This window comes from Danio rerio, chromosome 11, assembly GCF_049306965.1.
Source record: "Danio rerio strain Tuebingen ecotype United States chromosome 11, GRCz12tu, whole genome shotgun sequence".
Taxonomy (NCBI): domain Eukaryota; kingdom Metazoa; phylum Chordata; class Actinopteri; order Cypriniformes; family Danionidae; genus Danio; species Danio rerio.
In genome coordinates, this window is record NC_133186.1 from 14,691,947 (window position 1) to 14,715,638 (window position 23,692).

A 23,692-nucleotide genomic window follows, 5' to 3' on the forward strand; every position below is an offset into this window, starting at 1 on the left:
TGTCTGGGTAGACAGCTCCGCTGGTCGCATTGGCATTGGTCTAATGGGCAGGTATCTGGAGGGATTTTCAGTCAGCAAAATATGCCAGCATTTTGGGCTGACCTAGTTTCACATTTTTTCTGAGACCCCGGCTCACCTAGGTCCCGTAGGTTCCTACAGCATTCTTTTTAGACCACGTAGTGAACCTGCAAGCGCTACCCATGGAGAAGGCTGACCCAGCTCCTTTATTGCTCTGTCCTGTTTGCGCTTTCCATATTATACAGACCGTACTCAGAGGTTTAAGATCCTCTGAGTAGCTCTTAATTTGTTATGAAGATTGGCAGAAGGGACGAACCATATCTAATGGCCCGTTTACACTGAGTGGTATGGTACGGTTTGGTTTGGTTTGGTACGCTTTTATGGCTGTTTTCACTGTCAAAAGGCGTACCGAACCAAACCGTACCGTACCACTTTTTCGACTCAACAAACTGCAGAAAAAGGTCCCAAAAGGTGGAGCTACACGCGCAGCTGAACGCTATTGGTTTACAGGGATACGTCATTCGTAGACTCAACAAGCCAGAATGTACACAAAGGACCCACCATGTTTGAAATACACAGCGAGAGATTACAGCGGAACTATAAAAAAATATGCAGCCAAGGTCGATCCTGCAAACAAACCCTGTCGTCATGATAAACAGCCACAAAGCCATGGAGAAGAGCAGATTCACCCTGTGCCGTGTAGTTTTTAACGAGCCAGTCTGAAGCCCAAGTGGTTTCGCTTTCTTTCTTGCGCTCGCCGCGCGTCTCTATCTGAAATAACAAACTTCTTGATCTGATGATAATAACATGCACTTGATTATTGACAAGCTTTGGAAACCGATCCTGTGAGAAGCTGACAAACGAGAGTGACACATTCAGAAAGAAAAGGACAAATGCGAGAGTGGAGCGCGAGAAAAAAGGTGAAGCCAATGAGCACGTTATTTCTTCAGCAAACGTGAACAAACTGCCTTGTTTTAATCTTTATTATCACCTTTTGGACTAATATGAACTGGGAATGATTGAATGACTCTAACAGAGGCTTCATGTGCTGATGAAGATTACAGACACAGATGAAAGGTTTTCACTGACTGTACTGTAGGCTATACTTTGTGTTGTTTTGAACCTAATTAACGACGAAGTGTCTGCTTTGTGTAGTTCTTCTGTAGTTGGTAACATATCGGAGACTTTAAGGGTCTGTATGTGTTCATATATGTTCATTTATTTATTTATTTAATATAATTATAGACGTTACAGTAGGCTATTTCGCACCGTCATTGATCTGCAGTTATAATCAACTCCTGTTTATAGAAAAGTTAGTAATAAACATTTATACACAAGTATTTATGTGTGTAAAGCATCTTTTTTTTGAGAAGTGCTTTTCATATGATATGTGAACGACCTATGCAGCTTTATTGTAGACATTTTCTCGAGCGAAAATGACGTCGACTGAAACTTTGTCATACACCACGCTCACCAAAAGGGTACCCTTGGTAGTGGAAACGCAAGCCTGATAAAGGTGACCCGTACCGACCCGAACCGTACCATACTGTACCAGTCAGTGGAAACGAGCCATAACATATATGGAACATACCAGCTGAACAGTGGATGCCATCTACCTCTCTTATCTGAGCCAGGGTGAGCTTTGTCCCCCAGAAGAAAGAGTGCACTTCATTCGGGGTGCGCATCCTTTTAGGCATTAACACGTGGCGCCTCTCTAACAGACATTGTAGAGCTGCGGGCTGGGTGACACCTAATACATTTCTGAGATTTTTTTTTTCATCTTTGAGGGGAGCCGATTTCTTCATGTGTGCTGGAAAATCCAGTGCTGGTGAATTGGTGTTTTTTTTTCTCTCTAACACAAAGATACGTACGCTTTCTCGCTTTGTCAGTTGAGTTCCCAACTTGGCGAACACTGCAGAGTTCCTCTGAGGGCCCCAGCATTTGACTCAGCAAAGAAGTCAAGTGTTGGCCCGTTACATTGTTGGCATGCCCGCTGGTCAGGCTACATTCTGGGTATTGGTGCCTGCTATGTGCGATCCCCCTGGCGATATGCTCACTCAGCCACGATGTAGTTCCCCTCCAGGTGGACCAGTGTCTTCCCTTCTCGCTAACCATCTCTTTTTCATGTACTCCCCCTTCTCAGGGCTAGCCTATATGTCTTCTTGCCACCAGGGCGAAAATGCCATGTTCCTTCACCACAATAATTGCCCCTTAGCTATTGGGCGTGACAGATTCCTCAGCTAGAAAAGGATGCCTAAGCTTGGCACGTGCTGCGTTCATATTTCAAATTGATTGTAAGTGGTGTCAGCTGTGCATGTTGACACTGCAACTCATTGGCAATTCATTGGCCTGTTTATATACTCTTTTAGATGATCGTATTCTGATGAAATCCCCAAAGTGGACGTTTCCACATAGCATTTCCATTCCTCCCCTTGGGGAACGGTGGTTACTTATAGTAACTGGAGCGTTTTTCATATACACAAGAGATGTATAACTGATTGTTGCATAGACTTAATACTCATCATTCATTAATTTTCCTTTGGCTTAGTCCTTTGTTTATCAGGGGTCACCGCAGCGGAATGAACCGCCAACAGTATCTGGATGAAGCCTTGATGATGCAAGCTCAATAGAGCTAGTGACATCACCTTGAGGGGTGAGGTTAGGTTAGTGCATTAAAAAGCATTGGATGCAGCTTAGATTGTACTGCACCTGGTCTGCATCCAAACCCCTCTCCAACTATTCCAGCATATGTTTTATGAAGTGGATGCCCTTCTAGCCACAACCCAGTATTGAGAAACAAACATAGGCCGTACTCACACTATGTACAGTTGCCTTGAACCGGGCCAAAGCACGCTTGTCCCGTCTTCCCCGACGGCCCGCACTCACATTACAATCGGGTCTGGGCAAGCTTACGTCATCAATGATGCGCTGGTGGTCAGGGGCGCTCTCATTCAGCACAGTGGAGATTTCTTCAGTTATATCGTTTGGGATGCTGTAACACGCAGTCAGACATTTCGTCGAAGAGATCAGCCACTTTTGACGCTCATAAACAATCATAAAGCCCTCGTGCTGCAGGGGAATTAGGAGGTTTGCTGAAGGTGCGCAGCTGTCGTGCAGTGAGAGGGTTGCATCTTTAATAAACTACGGCAGTTTGAGTTCATTAAACAGTAAGAATTATTAATAAATCCATATGAAACAGTCCCTTAAAAGTCATGTCTCGCTTTCAGTTTCAGGCTTTGGTGCGTTTTGCACTCACACACAAGCGTACCGCACCAAAGCCCAAGTGAAGCACGCACACCTCTTCCAACCGGGTCAGGGCCGGCCAAGTGAGCCTGAGCCTGATTCAGCGCACTCACACTTCTTAAACGATCTGGGAAACGGGCCTGGGCACGGTTCGGATAGCATATAGTGAGTACACCCATACACTCTCCTCTCGCATTCACACACACACACACTAGGGCCATATTTGTTTACCTAAACAAAATTTATTACTAAAATGTATTGATGTTTACCCAATTCATCTACAGTATAACACATGTCTTTGGACTGTGAGGGAAACCGGAGTAACCTGAAAAAAACCCACCCAAATATGGGGAGAACATGTACACTCCACACAGAAATGCCAATTGGCTTAGCTAGGACTCGATTCAGCTACCTTCTTGCTCTCAGGTGACAGTGCTAACCACTAAGCTACATTGCCATCTAGATTTAATATATTATCACATATTATAACATATTCACACAAAATCATTTAAATTAATAATATAAAACTGGGGCAGCACAGTGATACAGTGGGTAGCATGTTCGCCTTACAGCAAGAAGGTTGCTGGTTCAGGCCTCAGCTTGGTCAGTTGGTGTTTCTGTGTGGAGTTTGCATGTTCTCTCCCGTGTTAGTGTGGGTTTCCTCCGGGTACTCCGATTTCCCCCACAGTCCAAAGACATGTGCTTTCAGTGAATTGGGTTGGCTAAATTGTCTGTGTGTATGGATGTTTCCCAGGGATAGATTGTAGCTGGAAGGGCATCCTCTGTATAAAACATAAAAACGAAAACGTATAAAACGAAAAGAAAATAAATTAATGAATAAATCTATTATGACTAAGTAAAGTTGAAAGTGCCGGCCAGTTTGTTATTTGACTAATAAATGACATAAATAGGCTACAGTTTTTTATTTAAAACTTTAAAAGATTGCCTTTTTTCTAATGATATATGATGAAATTAATTTGCATTTTAAAAATAAGTATTTTATTAATTTCTCTTAATGTATAATTAAATAGAAAATGAGTTGAATAATTACAAAATGTTCCACATTTTAAGAAAAAAGAGCCACCCCTTACACCTGGCTGGCTATGCAAGGCGATAAATGGCGATGTGTCATTCTTGTTTAAGAGCTGACATGCAGCCTTTTGAATCATGTCTGATTGAATATGAGCCTGGATATAACAAGGGCCCAGAGAAGAAGTTGTGCAGCATACTCTGATAGTTTCTTATACACAAGAGATGTATGAAGGATTTTTGCTTAGATTTATTATATTATCACACATAATAATACTATTAACAATCCAGTTGTTTAAATTAATAATATTCAACTGTATAATTATATAATTAAATACAATTTTAAAATATACATTTAATATTTATTATAAATAATCCTTCTAAGTGTAAGTAAGTTCTTTCTCACATTAAGGATTACAAATGTATAACTATGAGCAGGTCTGCAAATGCACTCTAACAAGAAATATTGTTTTCTCTTTTTTAAAATGTAGAAAAATTCATGACAATTGCTTGCTTTTTTATTCTCATTTTGGAGCAAATTGTCTATTAGATAATGGTAAGCTACTGTAAGTCATTTTTAATGAACACGTGATTGGGTAAATGGGTCACAGGAGCAACCATTTTTAATAATATATAGTCAATGCAAAATCAAGTATTTAAACTTATTCTCTTTACTGCATAAATATTTATAGGCTCGTAGTACCTTTTACATCCATGTAGTGGCGACAAAGCTTTCCTTTAATGGTCAGATTGGGCCATAGATCCTTAATACAAAATGTCATTATTCACGTATATGTACAAAACTAAAAAAAAATTTTCAAAAAACGGATACTTTTAGTGAGTTCAGAAACATATGCTACAGTGTGAATGTCTTAGAGTTCGTTGACACGCGACTTTCTTTCCGGGTTGCGGTGGTCTGATAATAAGGCGCAGAGAGAGGCAGATTCAGGGGAGGGACGCACGCAGCAGCAGCTCCTGGTTTCACAGCTCTCACACAGGGAGAAGACACTGGGCTGACACTAATGCTGCTGCGCCTCTGATAAAACAAACAAACAGCCGGGGAAATAACCTGAAATTTGAGGGGGAAACAGCATTGAGACACTATGGAGTGAGTATAGCAACTATTCTTAATTTAGTGGGCAGGCCAATGTACCGCTGGCCCTTAGAATGAGTGAATAGAGCCACACCTGCAAAACATCCCAAGCTCTGCTCTTCTCTTGCCTTTTTTGTTCAGTGTGATTTGCTGTTATCATCGGGGCTCATTTAAACGATATATTTTTAATAAGCATGTTTTTCTTTTCTTTTTTTCTTTTTATTGTACCCTTTGTCTTTTTTGTGGTGGTGTATAATGTGTGCGGTAGCGGATAACGGTATGACATCCAGCGGTGAGCAGCATCCAGCACACATGCGCTATTTAGCCCGTGCTGACAGAAATAGGCTTCTCCTAAACGGCTTTGTCATTCAGTGCAGTTGTTTACATGCCTAATTTAGAAACAGCATCTCTTTTTTAAATCTTTGCGAATTTGCGATAGGCTACTTGGTTATCAAAAATGCTATTCATCTGACGTGTGTGTTCAGCACAGCACAGAACCGTGATTCGAGGCCGCTCGTTCTCTATATAGTTCTCTATACAGAATTTGTACAATTTAATTGTTAGGTTCATCTCAAGTTTTTTGTATAACGCTTTTTTTATTTACAGTAACTATTGTTCCAAAGCTGCTTCACAAGAGGTGTACATTATTAGGGTTCAATCAAAATCATAAAGTACAGTAGTCAATGATGTTATGTATTTGAGTATTAAATTTCACCTCAAAAATACAGATTAAAAAGAACAAATAGTTTTAAAACTTGGTTTTGCATGTAAATAAGCAGCACAGAATATAGGGGATCACTTTTTAACAGCTTCTAAGATATCCATCTCAACAATCATTGGCTAAAACTCCAAATAATAATTGTATATTCCCATTCCAAGCACACTATAGTGAGAGTTGACAAACATTCATCGTATTTTCCAATCAGCTTACAGTTATTTTAACAGCACAAAACATGTTTGTTCCCTGCAGGCACAGGACATCAACATACCATCATATTGACATTGTACGCCAATGTACCTCAATGTCATGGGCACGTTGGATTTTGTTTGGAAATGAAAATCAGGTTGATGTCAGAACCCAAAGCCAGGGTCAGGCTTACCAAATATCTACGTCTAATCGTGTTACACATTGACGTTATGTGGACGTTACCACTATAACATCTATCAGACGTTGGATTTTGGTCGCTTTCAAACACAACCTAAAATTAACCAAACATCAACATAATTTGACATCATTTTTGGATTTCAAAATAAGCTAGCCATTGAATTTTGGTCACCTGACGTCATGATCTAAATCTAACCTAATATTAACGTCTTATGGTGTTGTGTGCCTGCTGGGTAATCACAAATTGTGAAAAAAAAATGTAGTAGAAAAACAATGGATGACCATCAGACAACTCTAACATCTAACATTAATTGCAAGTACATTGCAATGCTTGCAACTATAAGTTAAATCTAAAATCTAATTGGGGAATTACAAATTTGCATACAGAATTGTGAATGGTTTTCTTTTTTTCATGCATTTGGAGAATGAATTGTGGTGGATTTATTTTTTAAACTATTGCATTTGCCTGTTTCTTATACCTAAACGTCTGGTATTTTCTCAGAGACCTACCTTTAATGTTTAAAAAAAAATGAATTACACTTTAGCATTTGTGTAATGCTAAATGTTGCTAAATGTTGAGAGATGCCAATAATAACAGAATCAAAATCTAATATCACTATGACAGATCCTTTATTCTGTATTGTGATGTAATTAAATAAAATGAACTGGAAAAACCTGTGACAGTGCGGTTCCTGATTGGATGGAGGCAGATTTGAATGCAAAATGCATGCGATTGAAAGAAAGACTTAGGTTTATGTAGATTAAATGATTAAAGATATCAGACATACATTATGTGATACAAGTCTGTCATGTCACTGCACTGTTAACAATTTCTGTAAATTACACAGTATTTAACTGTAAAATGAGCTGTAATTTACCGTAGAACAATTATACAGTATAGAACTGTATTTTAAAGTTGCATTGTGTGAAATATCCCATGGTGCCATTAAAATACAGTATGTTTTAATCGGCTGTAAATGGAAATACAGTATTTATACTGTAATTAGATTTACAATAAGTTACTGGCGAACTGCTGCCAGTGAGTTACTGTAAATTATACAGGATTTTTTTTACAGTGTGGCAGACTGGAATATTAAATATTTTGTTTAAAAAAGGAATAATGGTTAAAAAAATTATAATTTGTTCACAAATTAGCGAGGGTTTTCTATTTCATGTTGACTTTAGTTGACAATGTGTAGTTTTACATTTATTTACTTCATCATCTATTTTCACTATCAGTTTTTAAATGATATAGAACAAATAATAAGACACAATAGATTTCTGTCTGTCCCCTTTGTGAATCTGAAAGGACAGACACTGTACGTCTTGACTGGGGCTTTAGCTAGAAGAGCAGAAACAACTGTTGGCAGACTTAATTACTCTAATGTACTACACTAGAGAGAGGGAGAGAAAGAGAGAGATGAGGGATAGACTGACAGTTGCTCTTGGAATCTGAATGAAAGGCCCTGCCCATATCGGATGACACATGCCTCTCCATTAGTGACTCGCAGAGGTCTGTCTGAAACCCCATAAATGACCACTCCGTTCAGAGGAGGATGAAATTAGTCGCTGTTTTATTGGCCCATTGAAAATATCTTCTCTGAAATATGACCTGAGCTGCTTTTAGCTGCAAAAAAAAAAAAAAAAAAAAGTTAATGGAAATTTTTTTGGATCAATCTATTGTGTATTTTAGTTACAGTGCTCAGCATAATTGAGTACACCCAGTTTTGAAAATAAATATTTTTAATCTATTTCTCAGTGAATATAAGCAATGTATTTAGGTGCATTTAAACAAAACAGATTTATTAGACAGATATATTTATTAAAAATATATTTTAGTCACCAAAAAAAAAAATTAAATTGAAAGATAACACAATTAAATTCAAGCAAAATATTGCAAAAAAAAAAAATCACAACCTACAATTTTTTTACTTCTCTTGATTTTTCCCTTTTTAAAATTTGGGTGTAGTTTTTTGACCGTTATCGTAAGTTATTTTGTTAGAAAAGCTCCAGATTTGACTACAGTACTGACTAATCTAATGTATATGCACAAATATAATATTGTATAGCTTCCTAATCAAAATATGAATTTAAAAGATAGATTTGTGAGAGGTGTAGTTATAAATGCTGTATGTTAAAACCAGTTTTTTTTTTCCATTTTTATAAAAAAAAATAAAGCATTCAGCTCAGGCTTCAATGAGAACGTTGATGGGCACACCAGTTCCTGTTGATGTTGCTTTGAAACTCAGCATGTGTACCATTTGCCCACTGTCGTCCTTCCCTCTTGCTTATGAAGTGCTGATTTCTGCCACATGTGCTAAGGAATTCTGTGAGGCTTCAAAGGACTCATCAGACTCTGTGTCTGAGCTCAGCCCTAATGAACAGGCCTGAAACTGCTATGTCAGTGTTCCTAAAGAATGAAGAAAACTGAGTGGGAAACAGCAAAGAATTAGCAGCAAGGGGGGAAATGCTTTTCAATACTCATCATCATACATTATGCTACATTCTTCCTGTACATTTTATTATCCTCTTGGCTCTGATGTTCACTTTCTTTGTCATATGAGCTCACGATTGTCTCCTTTATCTGCCATGTCCAACACCCTTTGTTGACAATATGGGGTTAGCTTGTATAAATTAGACAGTCATTTTAATTCAGTTCACTGAGAAAATCGCATGTAATCCCATAGGGAGCTTCCTATTTTAGTGTTGTGAATAGTGTTGATTTCAGTACAGGGATTTTGGAAATGGATATCAGTCTGTGAATGTAGTATCATAAGATTATGCCTTTTCAGCAGTGGATGGAGTAATTGGAGTAAATGTAATTTCTTTCTGTACTTAAGTATAGATTTGGCTAATTTGTAATTGTACAGAGTATCGAATATATTAGCGTTTTTCACTCTTTACTACATTTTAAACTACTCTTACTACACTTTTAAAGACGTAAATGTACTTTTTACTCCACTACATTTTAATTGACAGGGAATTTACACTTTACATTTTGAATGGTGACTAAATTCCTCTTCTGATGTTTATTTTTAGTACAAAGGAATAGTATTACCATCTACAACAGTTATTTATTTTAACTCCAGAGCTGTGGGACCCACCACTCTGCACATTTGGTGTGTTTCTTTTACAGCTCTGCATCAGGAGTGTTTAATGGCAAAGATATACAAAATGTGCAAAATGGTGCAGTTTCCAAAACCGCATACATCCCTATTATATAGTATCTACAAAAACAGTATTTGATTTGAGAGTAGAATGTCCGAATTTATAATATTGGAAAACCGGAAGTATGACCCACAAGCTACTTCTAGATTCTTAAATGTGCATCCAATTGACACTTTACTATCCAATGAGACCACAGGAGATAATTAATGAATGGGAGTGAAGTGACCCAACTGACGTGGGTAGTCATTATATTGACGACATGGAAGATCTGAATTTTATACCCATATTCACAGGGTGAGAATTAGACCAATCGGAGTGGGATCAAGTTTTTTCAGTTATGTTCGGTAATGTGCCTCAGTGTACCAAAGTTAAATATTGAATTTACTTACATCTAATTTATTAATCAAACTTTTGTTTTTGTTTTGAGGGATATTGAGTGGTTCTCAATAACATTGGTGATATTAAATAAAGGGTGACAGGTTTGCATTCCTGCACCTATTACAGGATGACCATGAAAGACTGCACATATTTTTTTATTTTACTGTTTAACTTACATGTGAAAGCAAGTGTATACTAAAATACAAGCTATGCATCTAGTTTTAGGGACACCTACAGTACAAATACCTTTTTTTTTTTTTTTACAAGAAACATGTTTTTTACGCTGTCTCTAGATTTGCCGCTATATTAATATTTTTTGTGCAGACATGCGTTCACAATGGTATGAACCATTATAAGCGTTGGTCAAATGCATATTAACATTATCTATTATTTCATTTAGAAATATTATTTAAGATATAGATGAGAGAAAACTCTTTCATAACTATTAAAGGGTAGACACCCCCATACATCTTGTTTTGATGTTCTTCATGAGGTGTGAAGGGGAGTGTATATATCCATTATATTATATTTTAATGAATTATCCAGTTAACCAAGGAGATCTTTTTTTGGAGGATACTGGTTTACTTGTCATTCTACCCACCGTGATGCCCATAAAAGAAACAAGTATGAGAAAATAAAAACAACAAAGAATAAAAAATTATTAAAAACAGAATAAAAAAGAAAAAAGAAAAGAAAGACGTAATAGTGTGATCTGTCGGGTGTAGCACTTTGTTGTAAGTCTAGATTTGAATGTGCCTAATGTTGTAGTACATCTGATAATTTCTGGAATCTAATTCCAGCAGTGAGGAGCGCAGTAGCTGAAGGCGGATTCACCCTGTTTTGTATTCAGTGAGCATATCTGTAATGTATTGAGGTCCTAGGCCATTTAGTGTTATGTAGACAAGTAATATTTCTTTAAAATCTATTCTGAATGTAACTTGGAACCAGGGTAAAGACCTGATTTTCTGGTTTTGGTCAGAATCCTGGCAACAGCGTTCTGAATGAGCTGTCTGACTATCTTTTTGGAGGGCCAGTGAGGAGTCCATTACAGTTATCCAACCTGCTGGTGATAAAAGCATGAAATAAAGCATTTAGTTTTTGAGATGTATGCTTATTTAGTAACTGCTTTGACATGACTACTGAAACTCTGACTGCAGAATCACACCTAGATTCTTGACCTTATTTTTTGTTGTTTGACCTAAGAGCCAAGGTGCGCATTCACATTGAGAAGCTCATCTTTGTTCCCAAATGCAATCACTTCAGTTTTCTCTTTGTATAACTGAACAAAATTTTAATACGTCCAAGTGTTAATTTCATCAATGTATTGCCAGAGGGGGTCAATGGGGCTATATATATCCAAAATATTATATTTTAACGAATTACCCATTATTTCAAGGAGATCTTTTTTTGATGGAGACTGGTTCACTTGTCCAATTTTTGAAAACTTAACTGAGTAGCTTAAATTGGCCTTGAGTGTTTATAGATGTTCAAAGTGGTGACCTTGCTGTATTGCAGTATTTATTTTACTTTACACTGTGATGCAAAAATATATATTTTAATTTATATTTTTGAATATTATTTAGTTTTGTTTTGTATCGTCCACTATTCTTTTAATACCACTGACTTTATTATATGAAGAATTTTTAAAAAATGTTTTTATTTAGTATCCTATAAAATGTGCGTGAACTGGATGTTGTTCGGTGTACTTTAAACTGAATATTGAGTGGGGGACGGAGCTTTCTTTTGTGCATTGTTCACTCATAGAAATCTAATAAGAGAGACGTGGTTAAAAAAATATATTGGCTGAAGGCATCAAACTGACATCAACAGAGAAGGACCGCCATTCAAAGATGGAAGCAAATGATCAGACTTTGATTGAAGATTACCATTTTGTTTCAGTGGATTAACTTGCATGGATGAATTGTTCACCTAAAGAGTAACAATGTGTGCTTGCAAAATAAATATTTAAACAACTAAACTAGGATTTCACACAGACTGTAGCCGCACAAATATATCAATTTTTTTTCATCAAAATATCCAAAAATTTCTAGAAAAGTGTTTGCATATTTTGTAAACATACATTATCCCAAATGTTTTAAAATCTTTGTGACATGGATCATATCCTGTATCAACTTAAAAATGTTGTGGATTTTATTAGACTATATGTTTTATAACTATAGAACTAAAACATAATGTAAATAGAATGAATAAACAGCGCTGCTTCTTATTCAATGTGATCTCGATGCAGAAGAAGTTGACTGTGGCATAATAAAAGTAAATGATTTCAGAATGTACATTTTTGGGTGACTTAAGACTTAATTTTTTAAAAAACAAAACACTTTTACGTTGGTCTCTTAGCTCAATGAGAAGCACCACCACAATCCAGCCTGTGATCTCCCGCTGCTCAGCTGTGCTTGTGATGACTCTGTAACCAGACGTGATTACTTTGCTGTGACGCTTCTGTCTTTGAGGCCACTGAATGCCTCAGTCTCTAATGCTGAGCCCAAAGGCATGAATAGCCCTTCACATGGTGTTAAACAGACTATAATCTAAGTCTGAATTCATCTATAGAGTCTGAGTCTATGCTTCAGGCTATGTATTATATTTCTTCGACTGAATTCGGTTTGGAAATTTTTAGACAATAGATTTATGACAACAGATATGATTTCAAATATTTATTATAAATTATTTCCACAATGAGCAGCAGTAGTAAAAGTCAGTGAAATACTTAGCATTGACATTTAAGTGAGTTATGGTTATTAGTTTTGCAGGGTCTTTATTGAAGCATGGCTCATTAGGCTGATTCTCTAGGGTTCTGCTGCTGGAATGCAAGACTTTCTTATGTGACATGATCTGTGATGCTAATTTGATTTGTGTGGGAACTGTGGTGTTTTTATTTTCTTTTATTAAATTTGTTCTGTTTTGCTTTTGTTCATGATCTTTACCCCATTATTTATTACTTAAAGGGCATGTTCACTCAAAAAGCAATTGCACCAGCTCATTCAAAGACCAGAAACGTATCAAAAGACATAGTCAACATCCATGTGTCTTCAACAATTCAATTAGATTATCAAGCTACAAACTATTTTTGTGTGCACATAAAAAAATGACTTTTGCTCCTCTTCGGTTGGGGAACTTCAGTGCTATAAGTGAATTTGATCTTGGAAAATCCACGTATGGGAGGATTCGGTTCAGAAGCCGCTTGTCTGAAAGAGTATTGAACGGGCCAATGAAGCAATGAATTGGCAGCGTAAGCTTGCGCAGGTGTGCTTCATTGCCAATTATCCCAGCATATAAGCACACCTGGAGCGAGCAAACGACATCCTTTTCGCTTCAGAGACTTTCTGATCGAGTCGATGAGGGTTCCTCCTTCTGTGATCCAGCGATTCCGAGCGAACGAGAGCATTCTTTCGGTCCAGAGTGTGTACACGCAACTGCAGACGGTCGAGCTGGGTTTCTCCTTTGCCTGGCGTTCTTTGGGTCCGGTCCTCCAGAGCGGTGCGTATAAAGTTGCAACTTCACAAAGAGAGCAACACAGTCGTGCAGCACGTCCTTTTCAGGGCGGCGCTCCGACTGTGCGTTTCTGGATGCGGTGGTTTCCTGTCCTCGGATGATGGGCACGGGCACTGCGTTGCATGCCTGGGGGGTCCAGCATGTTAATGCGCTGCTCGCGGGCAGTTCATGTCGTCATTGCGATGCCATGACTGTTGCGCAGTAAAGATCGCGGCTAGCCTTTGCAAAAGGGCAAACCACCCCAGTTGTCCCCTGCTCTGCAGCGGGCACATGGGCAGATCTGAGGGTTAGAGATAATCCATCGCCCACGGGCCCACGGACCTCCCGCTCCTCCAAGCGCTCCATCCAAGCTTCGGGCGGGGGAAGCGATCCGTCTAACAGATGGTAGCCCTTACGCTTGATGACACCAGAGACCAGACGTCCACCGCGGCATCGGAGGGTGGGCTTTCATTGTCCGATGATGATCCAGACCCGCTCGTCCCCTCCGGGCAGGTGAGCACTGTCAAAACGAATCCTGAAACGGACATGTTAGCCGTACTTTCCCGGGCTGCTACAGTCGTGGGTTGGAGATGGTTTATCCCCCAGCTCCGCGGCAGGACCAACTAGAGGGGCGTCCCCTTCTTCCTGGCGGCCAGGGGGTATGTGGCGATTCCTCAGGTTGAGTGCGCGATGGCGGTCAATCCGCGCGGCGCCTCTTCTCCAAATCCAAAGCTTGTAAGTCTCCCATCCAAAGCTTGTAAGTTACCTGCCTCCCTCGGAGCTAGAGCTTACAAGGCTGTGGGCCAGGCTGCTTCCGCCTTGCATGCGATAGCCACCTAACAGCGCTACCAAGCGCAGGCGCTGGCCGAGGTGCACGAGGGTGGGTCCAACCCAGGCTTATGAGCTTCGCACCGCAGCCGGCTATGCTCTTCGGACTACTAAGTCCGATGCGTGTGCGTTGGGGAGGACGATGTCCACACTAGTGATCCAGAAGCACCACTCCTGGCTAATATGCGCGAGGTTGACAAAGTCCGCTTTCTTGACTTCCCCATATCCCAAGCTGGCATGTTCGGCGACATCGTCTGTGAATTCACCCAGGAATTCGAGGCGGTAAGAGAGCAGTCTGATGGGTAATGTCTTATCGACAGGTCCGTAAGCCCGCTCCACCTGCCGTGCCATCCATACCTGCTCCTCGCTGAAGGTGCCCGCCTACAAGAGCTGCACCGCCCCCGCACACGCCTCTGGCGAAGCGAGCGCGTCGAGCACCTCGGAAGCAGGCAGTCCCCCCTGCCCAGAACGCCGCTAAGTCCAGCAACGGACCGCGAAGCGTCCCTGGGACAGGCCATCTGGAGAAGAGGGAACTTGGGGCCCCATTTCCAACGGCACTTTTTACTGCCATGAAATCATCATGAAAGAGCACTTTTCCACTTCCCTGGATGTGACAGCCCGAAATCTGCCTGTCTGGGATGCTATGCTTTCTAGCTTGCAGGTTTGGTGCGTTTCACCAGTGACTCACGAGCGCTGGGAGGACGGTCTCTTTTCTCCCACCCGAGCCTCTCCTCCAGAGCTCGGTTGCGGAGTGAGAGCAAATCTCTCACCTCCAGCTCTTCCGTGGGACCCGCGTGCTTCCCGGATCAGCACACCCACTCCGCGCTGCCCCACTGCTGGTATGTCAGCGATTGTAGCGATGAGTCCATTAGCGAGAGCTCTGCCTGCCTGGTTAGCGCAGGCCAGCCCTTCGCGGTGGCTCATACGACAATCAGACTCGGCTATGTGATTCAGTTTCCGAAATGGCCCCCCAAGTCATGGGTGTGTATTCACTAGGGTCAGCCCCCTGTCCGCCCCTGTCTTGCGAGAGGAGATTGCTGTCCTCCTGGCGGAGGATGCAATCGAGCCGCTCCCTCCAGCCGAGACGGAGAGCGGGTTTTACAGCCTACACTTCATCATGCCCAAAAGAGCGGTGGGTCACGGCCAATCCTAAATCTGCGCGTTTTGAACCGCTGTCTGCACAAGCTGCCGTTCAGAATGCTCACGCAGAAGCGCATCCTCTGATGTGTTTGTCCTCTGGGTTGGTCTGCAGCATTAGACCTGATGGACGCGTATTTCCATGTCTCCACTCTTCCTCGCCACCGTCAGTTTCTGCGGTTTGCATTTGAAGGTCGAGCTTGAATGGCACGCGCGCACACCGAGTCTCTGTTACTACGCTGTGTCGCCGCGCCCTCAGCCCTTGGAGCAACCCCTCGTTCCTACAGGCCTGAGTGCCTCTAGGACAGGCGTCCAGTCTTGTTGTCGTTTCAACAGACGCTTCCAACACGAGCTGGGGGGCTGTGCGTTGCGGGCATGCGGCTGCGGACTTGTGGAAAGTTATCCAGTTGCATTGGCATATTGCCTGAAGCTGTTGGCAGTGTTCCTCGCTTTTTTTCCGGTGCTAGAGCGGCAACATGTGCTGGTCACGATGGACAGTACGGCGGCGTTGGCGTATATCAACCGTATGGGGGGTATGCGCTCTCGCTGCCTGTCTCTGCTCGCCCGCCGTCTGCTCCTCTGGAGTCATCCGCGGCTGAAATCGATGCACGCCATTTACATTCAGGCAAGCTCAACCGTGCAGCCGATGCGCTCTCACGGCAGCCTTGCTTCCTGGAGAATGGAGACTCCACCCCGAGTCTGTTCAGCTGATAAGGGCGCAATTCGGGGAAGCCCAGATCAATCTGTTGCTTCCCCCGAGATTGCTTATTGCCAGTTGTTCTTTTTCCCTGACCGAGGGCTGCACTGCACTGGCTCACAGCTGGCCTTAGGGCATGCGCAAATACGCGTTTCCCCCAGTGAGCCTGCTTGCGCAGTTACTGTGCAAGGTCAGGGAGGACGAGGAACAGGTTGCTGGTTGCGCCCCTCTGGCCCAACCGGACCTCGATGTCAAGGCTCTCCCTCCTCGCGATAGCCCTCCCTTGGCAGTTCCCTTCGTAAGAGCACCTACTCTCTCAGGGACAGGGCACCATCTGGCACCCTCACCGATTTTTGGAGGTCCTTAGACGCGAGGAAGACTTAGGTAACCTCCGATTGCGGTGGCCAATACCGTCACTCGGGCTAGAGCCCCCTCCCCGAACGCGCCTATGCCCTGAAGTGGAGTCTATTCAATGAATGGTGCGTCTCTCGCAGAGAAGACCCCCGTAATTTGCCAGATCAGTGTTGTGCTTTCTTTTCGCTGAGAGTAGCTGGAGAGCAGGCTGTCGCCATCCACACTCAAGGTTACATGGCTGCCATCTCCGCTCTCATGACGCGGTGGCTGGCGGCACTGTGGGAACGCATAACCTCATCATCCGGTTCCTCAGGGGCGCCAGGCGAAATAATCCACCCCGCCCCCTCTCATGCCCTCTTAGGATCTTGCCCTCGTTACAAGAGCCGCGTCAGATCCCTTCGATCCTCGACTCAGTATCTTTCTGTCCCTGAAGACAGCTCTGCTAGTCGTGTTGATATCGATTAGAGGGTAGGGGACCCGGAGGCATTTTTTCAGTCAGTGACTCATGCCTGTAATTGGGCTGGCTTTCTCTCACGTCCTGAGACCCCGTCCGCGATATGTGCCAAAGGTTCCTACCACTCCGTTTTAATACCAGGTAGTGAGCCTCCAAGCCCTTTCTTTATTGTCCAGTTCGCGCCTTGCGTATTATCCGGACCGCACTCAGAGTTTAGCAGCTCTTCGTCTGTTATGGCGGTTGGCAGCAGGGAAGTGCCGTATCGAAATTAAGTTTTCCCACTGGATTGTGGATGCCATTCTCTCGCTTATCAGAGCCGAGGTGAGCCGCGTCCCCCGAGAGTGCGTGCGCACTCCACTCGGAGCATCGCATCCTCTTGGGCGCGCGCACACGGCGCCTCTCTAACAGACATCTGTAGAGCTGCGGGCTGGGCGACACCCAACACATTTGCAAGGTTTTACAATTTGCGAGTGGAGCCGGTTTCCTCAAGGGTATTAGGTAACCCTTTGGTGATTGAGGAAACGATTCGGTAGGGTGTTGAAACACGCTTGCGGCGCCATTCTCCCTAACACAGAGATATGTGCGCCTTTTTATCTGTCAGTAAAGTTCCCCGTCAGGTGAGCCCTGCAGATTCCTCCGTGGCCCCCAGCACTGACTCAGCGGAGGAGTCACTTGCTGGCCCACTACATTGTTGGTCTGCCCGCTGGTCAGCCTGCGTCTTGGGTATAGGTGCCTGCTATGCATGATCCCCACTAGGCGATCCCATATGCTTATTCTGCCACGGTTAAGTCCTCCCCTCCTGGGTGGACCCGTGTCTTCCCTCTCCGCTAACCACTTTTTCTATGCGTACTCCCCCTTCTTAGGGCTAGTCCATATGTAAATTCTGCCATCTATTCCCCCCTTGGGTAGCGGATGGCCTCCACAGCGTCCTCGCTATCGGGATTGCACGCTTCCCAACGTACTGTCGTATTCCTAGAATTATCTAGATGCTCACAACTTACCAAAAAATATATCTAAATCCGTAAAACTTCTGTTATAGTGGGATAAGTTAGGGCCAGAGACACGTTGGAGGACCGCGCCTCCCATGATGGGGGTGCGTCACACTTGCTTGACTATACCCTCATCGGGGGCGTTGGTAGGGTGCAGTCATTATGGCGTTTTCCATAGTTCTCCCATACGTGGATTTTCCAAGATCAAATCCACTTATAGCACTGAAGTTCCCCAACCGAAGGGGAATGTTTGAGGTTACAGAAGTAAACCTTCGTTCCCCGAGGAGGGGAACGGAAGTGCTATACTCCATCGCAATAATGACTGTCCCTTAGCTGTTAGAAAGTCTCTTCAGCTTAAAAGGATGGTGTTTGCTCGCTCCAGATGTGCTTATATGCTGGAATAATTGGCAATGAAGCACACCTGCGCAAGCTTACGCTGCCAATTCATTGCTTCATTGGCCCGTTCAATACTCTTTCAGACAAGTGGCTTCTGAACCGAATCCTCCCATACGTGGATTTTCCAAGATCAAATCCACTTATAGCACTTCCGTTAACCTCCTTGAGGAACGAAGGGTTACTTCTGTAACCTCAAACGTTATGTGCACTTATGTACAGTAGGGCTGCTCGATTTTAGATTATGAATATTTAAAACTATTATCAGTAACATTGATTCATATTATATGTATGTTCATAAATGCTGTTAGACTCCACAGAAAACCATAAAACAAAACATGTTCTATTTTAGTCATCTTAGCTTGCATAATTTTTTATTATATTTTATGCAGATATATGAATTCTTTCCAAGTAGAGTTATTTAGGTCATCTTTTGTGAATTCTATTCACATTGCATATTATAATATATATTGCAGAAAAAACAAATATTGCAATGTCAGTTTTTTCCAATATCATGCAGCTCTAGTCTTCACTGTAGAAATTGAACTTGATTTGTTACTTATTAAAGCTGCAAAAGTCCTTCAGTCAAGAGCAGTGAGTTATTTTGTCAATAGTAACTGGATGCAACCTTTTTGATGCAAGCTGAGATTGCATCACTCAGCGATGCAATGTCAGACACAATGCACTCAATGGAGTGAGTGACGTAGTGACTGTGACAGGTAGGGTTAGGTGAGCACATTAAAAAGCATTGGATGCAGCTCAAATTGCACTTCACCCCTCACGATTTTATCCCTGTCTTTTGATGTTTGGTTAATAGTGATAAGCACTATCAGCAGCAGCAATTATAGCCCGCTTTCAATTTAAGAGCCACCCGGTTTACGATTTACAAATACATGAGGCTTTTCTTTTTGAACTCTTTATGTTCATTACACAACAAACAATGGTTCATGGAAATAATCATTAAGTGCTGTGTTTTGACTAGTGGTGGCCCGTGAATAACATTAACATCCAGCGTTAACACGAGACTCCTTATCGTGCGATAAAAAATATCGCAAATAATCTATTCTCAATGTTGGGTTGAGAGCTGGGTCTATTCTATGCAAGCTATGGTGATTTTAGCGTGGATGTATACCTGACCGGTGAGCTGTCTGACAAAAAAGTGCCCCTCTGAAGCAAATCAGCAGGATGCATGATAAACTGCAGCTCTGCAATTACACTTTAACTCATGAACATTTCATTCATGCCACCATGACAAACTGGGGTATTAGACGCAAATAAGGAGTAATGACTGGTGAGAGTGTTATGGAATGTAATTTAATTTCCAAATGTGTGTGTGTGTGTGTGTGTGTGTTTGTGTGTGTGTGTGTGTGTGTGTGTGTGTGTGTGTGTGTGTGTGTGTGTGTGTGTGTGTGTGTGTGTGTGTCAGTGTGTGTCAGTGTGTGTGTGTGCGGTCCTTTACTGACAGCCGCATATGTGGATCTTGTCGGAAAATGACGGTAATAGTTTGATTGTTTTATTTACTTAAATGATGCCACTAATATATGCATACTCCACATGTCTTAATTCCATTTCTGTTTAGTTCAGTTATGAGTTGAATTAAGGTAATCAAAAATCACTATTTCGAGCTTATGTAGGCCTATAGTTCTAAATTCATGTTTAACTGAATAAACAGTTAGTAAACACAAGTACATCTTATTGAACATACTTCATTTTCAATTCAATTCAATTCAATTCAGCTTTATTTGTATAGCGCTTTTACAATGTAGATTGTGTCAAAGCAGCTTCACATAAATGGTCATAGTAACTGGAACAGTGTGGTTCAGGTTTTAGTGTTTAAGTTCAGTTCAGTTCAGTTTAGCTCAGTTCAGTGTGATTTAATCATTACTGAGAGTTCAAACACTGAAGAGCCAATTCATCGATGCGTAGCTCTACCAATCCTGAACCATGCGAGCCAGTGGCAACAGCGGAGAGGGAAAAAAAAACAATTCATCACCAATTATCATAGTACAACAGTTTCTCAAGCAGTTTGTGATGCATTTTGAAAACAGGAGATGGTCTAATGCACAACCTGGCTTGAGAAACCTGTTCTCAAAGACTTATTTGGGTAGCACACATATTTCGAATGCCTTCAGCAGAATTCAAATCAGCCATTTCAATCTAGATTAATCTAGATTAATTCCGAGATTAATCTAGATTTTAAAAAATTAATCTATGCTCACCTATAGTTTTGACACAAATTTAGCATTTAATTGCCCTGTTAGCCGGGGACCCTAAGCTAAAACATGACTTTACATGTGTGTGTTCTGTTCGTCTCTGAGGCTGAGCACATGCACACTACAGCACACGTTCTCTTTCTTACCTTCAAAACGTGAATGAATTGAATACACTTCAACTAATGAGACACGTTCCTCAATGCAAAAGTCACATTATGATTTAATTCATTTCATTATGAAACGTTGCTGAGGAGCGAGTGCAGACTGAGGCAGGATATGATATAATAATCTTTTTACCTCAATTCATATTTTGCATAATTGTTGCATGGCCCTTTAGACTGACGTACACTCCAGGATGCCTGTGCACATGACTTCCTCTGCACAAGCGCATCTAGTGTATATGTCAGCAGCCAGAATGAGCATGAAGTATAATAAATAAAAAGCACAGCACTTTTATGAACATGCAACCTAGTATTTTCATGGCTTGATAATATTCTTTTTTCTGGACTCATAGACCATTGCTTTCAAAGGAAGATGAAGGAACTTTCTGATTTCATCTAAAATATCTTAAATTGTAATCAGTAAATGAACAAAGGTTTCAGGGGATTGGAATGACTTGATGGAGTGAGTAATGAATCACATCATTTTCATTCTTGGGTGAACTATGCCTTTTAAAAAGATATGTAGCGCCTGCGTCAATTTGTTGCTTCTTAAATGCTACACCCGAGCCTGTTTTGTGATGCAAAAAAGCAAAAAGCGTAAATATCAAAAGGCATACAGTTCTTGTAATGTCTTCTTGTTTATTATTCAAAAAAACTTCTTGACATTACGTTTTAATTTTGAATTTGGCCAACAAAAAATGCAATGTCCACGCAACCCTGTGACCCTCCACCATGATCACGTGATAAACAATTAACCATTTCATGTTTACCACACTCCAGCCCCTAATTATTACTGTCATAAATATGGAGAAATAAAAATTCTTCTTGATTCATCTAAAAAGGACGAGCAAACTAAGTGTTCATGTTTTATTGTTTCTGCCTTTGTTAACAGCTTTGTCAATTTTACATGTTATTCATCTTCTGTTTCTTGTATAAGAAATATAAGTTTACTCAAAATCCAAATATGTAGGTGATTTTTTTTTCAGCCTAATTTTTTGTTAAAACCCTTTTGCTACCTTGCAATTTTTTTGATCCGACTTTATATTAAGTGTCCTTAACTACTATGTACTTACATCAAAAAATAAATAAATAGGGGTTGGGTTAGGGACAGGTTTGGTGGTGTGGGTAGGTTTAAGTGTGGGTTAAGGTGTAGGGAATGGTCAGCAGTGTATTTACAAATGTAATTACAGAAGTTAATTACAGATGTAATTACATACAGGTATTTAAGCAAGCATAAGTACACAATAAATACATGTATTTACACAATAAGTACATTGTAACAAACAATTAGTTTCTATGTAAGTACATATTCGTTAAGGCCACTTAATATAAAGTGGGACCATTTTTTTTTTGTGTGTGATTTTTTTTAATAATATTTTGAATTTAAATTTGAAATTATATTAGTAATTGATAATATTGCAACCAGCACTTTGAGATTCACAAAAACATACACAGCCAAAACAAACTTAATACTTTAAGATACAATCCAGTTTTCCGAAATGAAATGGTTGGTTTCATGGTTGATTTTGACAACTAGTTCAACATCCTTGTATGTAATGACTCTAATAATGCAGTGAGGACTATTAGTTTTATATGCAATAACTATTCAGCATTTATGAGTTCAGTTAATTTTGGCTGACATGACAAAAGCAAATGATAATGTTATAAAACAGCAGAGAGTTGTATGAAAGCATTTGATGCACGTCCAAAAGCATTTGCAATTTGTTGAAAGAAAGGAGAAACTTCTACTATGATGTGCACAAATGATTAATTGTTTTGAGAAATGCATTAACTGTTGTGCAAATGTAAATAGTGAGAAATGCACCAAAGCCACTAGGAAACACTGTAAAATATAAATATCAGTATTAAATTTTGCCATGACAACTAACTAAAACAAAATAAGTTTAAACATTAAAAGCTTAATTCCAAATGTGTTATTTTGTGGTCAGAAGAAACAAGTGAGAACAAGTGAGTAAACTTTAAAAGTCCTTTTAGTTTTGGGTGAATTATCCCTTTAAAAAAATAAAAATAAAATGGCCATATTAATAAATAAAGATATGAGCGTTGACGACGCAGTGGCACAGTGTATCACGTTTGCCTCACAGCAAAAAGGTCACTGGTTCAAAATGGGTCACTTGGTGTTTCACTTGGGTTTCCTACAGGTGCTTCTGTTTCCCCCACTGTCCAAAGACATGCGGTATAGGTGAATTGGGTAAGCTAAATTGTCTATAGTGTATGTGTGTGAATGAGTGTGTGTTGATGGAATAGCATCTGCTACGTTAAACATAAGTTGGCAGTTCGTCCCGCTGTGGCGACCCCAGATTAATAAAGGGACTAAGCTGAATAGAAAATGAATGAATATATGAGCGCTACAGATTTATAGGCCTTACATTAATTTTGCGTACTTCAGACTGTGAGAAAAGAAAGAAAGTTGGCAGCATTAATCTATTATCCAAGTCTACAAACTGTGCTGTGTCAAAAACTTGCTTAAACCATCCTCTTAAATGACTTCTGCGGGACACTCCCACAGTCATGGGGTCTCAAAGCTGTGCTTTTTCACAGCAGGAGCACATTTGCTCATCCACATGACCTCAAAACATCTCTGAACTGTAAGACGTGAAATGCTCTAACTGCTGAAACTGTGAGAAGAATGTATTCATACAGTGTTGGCAAGATTAGGTTCTGCTTTATTGAGTGGAAAAACATCTGTTTTAGTTCTCTAGCATGTCTGATGTGATTTCTTTAGGGTGATGCCTTGAATTCCTGCTTTTTCGTAGACTGTTTCGACCAAGCGATGCATGTCAAAAGCAGCTTAGTTTGTGAAATATGTCAATAGTTTGACAAGTATAATATACCTACAATAAACACAATAGTTCTTTTTGAACTCAATACTCTCCAGAATTGAACTCTCTCATTATTGGCCAATAACATACAGATGTG

General features: G+C 40.9%; 1 protein-coding gene across 4 annotated transcripts in view; it reads left to right on the forward strand.

The window, feature by feature from the left end:
* The first annotated feature begins 5,282 nt into the window (after positions 1 to 5,282).
* The window catches only part of palm1a (paralemmin 1a), a 68,099-nt gene continuing 49,689 nt past the window's right edge, over positions 5,283 to 23,692 (forward strand). For 3 of the 4 annotated variants that reach the window (XM_073915872.1, XM_005155951.6, XM_005155953.6), the window contains exon 1: positions 5,283 to 5,398. Coding sequence is in view for 3 of the 4 variants with exons in the window: in XM_005155951.6 (XP_005156008.1) it covers positions 5,394 to 5,398 (5 nt within the window). In the remaining variant the exon portion in view is untranslated. 4 annotated transcript variants of the gene reach the window in all.